At 44.6% G+C, this 3,156-nt stretch overlaps 1 protein-coding gene across 1 annotated transcript; it reads left to right on the plus strand.

Moving 5' to 3' along the window:
- Positions 1-314: 314 nt before the first annotated feature.
- On the plus strand, positions 315-2,884 carry LOC5574123 (tyrosine-protein kinase receptor torso). Its single transcript, XM_001661142.2, has one exon. The coding sequence runs from the start codon at positions 374-376 to the stop codon at positions 2,825-2,827; it is 2,454 nt and encodes an 817-aa protein (XP_001661192.2). The 5' UTR covers positions 315-373; the 3' UTR covers positions 2,828-2,884.
- Positions 2,885-3,156: the final 272 nt, after the last annotated feature.

A 3,156-nucleotide genomic window follows, 5' to 3' on the forward strand; every position in this document is an offset into this window, starting at 1 on the left:
CTAATCTTAATATATCTGTTGATTCATCAACAAGAAAAACGTTGGAAGAATAAATAATGTATTACCAAAATCCACTGGCTTAGTTGACAAAATCGAACGGGCACTGTATTCTAACTCGTACAGCAAAACGACGAATGAACGGACAGGTAACATTCTATTGTCGCCGTTATTTCTTCGTTAGACGCCCCAATAAAGCATGCGTATTCACACCTGCGCCAATTAGATGGCGTCTTCCACCGGATCTATTAGGTAGAATGCGGCAAACGAGCGTTGATGGTACCCACTGGACTGCTTTCCACATAAATGAATGCACAAAGGGGATTTGGCAACTAGTAAGAAAGCGAATTCAGTATTGGTTTGAAATTTATTTAGCATGGATCGAAACGTTAAACTTTTCATACTGGTGCTATTGACTATTTCCGTGAGTTTAAGTGCGTGTGAGCAGCTTCTATTGAAACAGAAATACGCTGAAGCTAAGATTATCGCAATAGGATCATGCATGCTGAACTGTGCTTCAAATTCATTAGAAGAGTGTTTTAAAAGCTGTTCGAATCGAACAGTTAGCCCCGGACCAATTACAAAACATATTAGCTTCAGCTTCTCAATTGATTTAGTGTGTCGTGAAAGTGATAAACTGTTTTTAAGTGTGGAAGAAGAACAGCAAGTTGCCAAGTTAAAGATCGTCAACGTATACGGTGTCGAACAGGACATTACATTAATCAGTGACGCATTGCTAGTAGAAGTTCCAAATTTACGCCCCGGGCGTGCTTATCATGCTCAAGCGATTGTCTTCATATCGAACAGTGAATACTATTTCACGAGCCCACATGTTGTATTCGAGACCATGCCGCTGGATTACATTCCAGGAGCCATAGATGACATAGAAGTGATCAGTTTTCAAAAGAGTAAACAGGACGAAACGCTCTTGGATGCCATAGTTGAGTGGAAGCCTACGTCTGATTTGGCTTGCCGATACGAGATCCTGCATTACTCGTCACATTCGACAAACTTCCACCCTAGTCCTATACAAATCCACCAGTTCGGAGGACCCCATGAAGCTGTATTGGAATCGCTAGAGTTCGACATGGAATATGAAGTTGCCATACGAGCAAAGAATCCACCTCAAGAAAGTAGTCTACGTTGGAAGTCCTTCCACACTCCTAGTTGCTTCGAAGTGCTGAACTACAGTCGGATCTGTGCCCCGGAAGTCATATCGAACCTATCCGTGCAAGCGGAACAGATTACCAACAAGCACTATCAGTTGAACATTTCCTGGGAGCAACCTATCATCACTCCGGATAGCTACGAAATTCACATTTACGATCTCAACCCGGACTTGAGTGAAGATCTGGCCCACTCTATATCCCTAAACGCTTCCGGAAACGCCACATCAATCGTAGTGAACTCGTTCCCCATCCACGGTACGCAATTCGAAGTGTTCGTCGTTGCCCACGCCAACAACCGTACCACGTCACAGAACCTAATATCTTCGATACGAATCCAGCGAATCACTCGTGACCATTGGATAGATGCGTTGGTGGTCATCATAATCATTTCCCTGCTGGTGATCGGAAAGTTTCTGATTCCTTTTTTATGCAAGCGTTTTAAGCGGATCAAACGATACGACAAACCCCGAGGCTGGAAAGGTTTGGAACTGAGCAGTGACATCGAAATACGAATGCAAACTCTGGAAGGTGGAATGGAATCGCAAGTGCTTCCTGGCGAATTGATTGTACCGATCAACGACGGCATGGAGGTGGGCTTGGAACAGATTCAACTGATGGACGTTTTGGGCGAAGGTGCGTTTGGTTTCGTTCGGAAAGGGCTTTTAACGACCGCAGTGGGAGAAAGTCGGGACGTTGCCGTTAAGATGCTGAAGGAGTGCCCTAGCTTGGCCGACATCAAAGCGTTTCGTCGGGAAATTGAGGTTATGAAATCAGTTGGTTGTCATCCAAATGTTGTGTGCATCGTAGGCCAGTACACCAGGAACGTTACCAAGATGATGCTGCTGACAGAGTACTGTAGCGGAGGGAATCTTCTTAATTTTCTGCGAAGTGTTTGGAACAGTGTTTTGAAACACCGTTCGATTTCTGGAGGCTGTGATTCATTCGATGTGGGTAAGACGAGGTGTAGTTCTGGCTACGAATCTCCAATAAACAGCTGTGAAATCGATACAGATCTCCCAGTGATGGTTGAAAACAAGCTTTATCAACACCAACGAAGAGTTTCGAATGAGTTCGACAACCAGTGTTACTTTGGAGAGGAAGAGAAACAACCAATATCGAGCAAACAGTTAATCGAGTTCGCACGGCAGATAGCCTACGGAATGGAGTTCCTGGCACGGAACAGAGTTGTCCATCGGGACTTGGCAGCTCGGAATATCTTGGTATCAGACGGAGCAACAGTTAAAATATCCGACTTCGGGCTTAGTCGAGACATCTACCAGGAGAACATGTATAGGAAAACGACCAATGGGAAGCTGCCGATCAAGTGGTTGGCACTGGAGTCGTTGACGCATCAAGTCTACACCTCGCAAAGCGACGTTTGGTCGTTCGGAATTGTGCTGTACGAAATCTGCACCCTAGGAGGAAATCCGTATCCGATGCTCGAGACGGGTAATCTGCTTTTGGAACTTAAGGCAGGCTACCGGATGGAGAGGCCGGCGAGTTGCTGCGAGGAACTTTACGAGCTGATGCTGAGCTGCTGGAGAGCACTGCCAAGCGAAAGGCCAACATTTTCGACGGTGACGAATCAGCTGGAGAAAATGATCGAGCTGAGTAAGGTTGAGGGTAGAGCCTTAATTGATTTGAGTGTCATAATGGACTGAGATGTGAGAGAAGATTGTGTATTTGTGATTTAATAAATTTTGCTTTCAATTAAAATACACGCTATTTATTTTTATTGCATGAGAAAATTCATATGCCAATATCCCTTTCAGTCTATCAGCTCCTGTTAGTAACGGGTAGCTCCCTTAACATGCCGCCTGTCGGTGACGTCTCATTTACCAAGAATCTTAATTTCACTGCATTTAAAAGCTGATTTTTTCGTACGGGGTGTAGAATAAATTAAGGAAGCTTTCCATTTAGATCGATGTCCACTCTTGCCTCCACTACCTAATCATACCCATAATCGCAGTCCTCCGAGACCCTTTTTTTA

This window comes from Aedes aegypti, chromosome 1 (assembly GCF_002204515.2).
Source record: "Aedes aegypti strain LVP_AGWG chromosome 1, AaegL5.0 Primary Assembly, whole genome shotgun sequence".
In the NCBI taxonomy this organism is placed as follows: domain Eukaryota; kingdom Metazoa; phylum Arthropoda; class Insecta; order Diptera; family Culicidae; genus Aedes; species Aedes aegypti.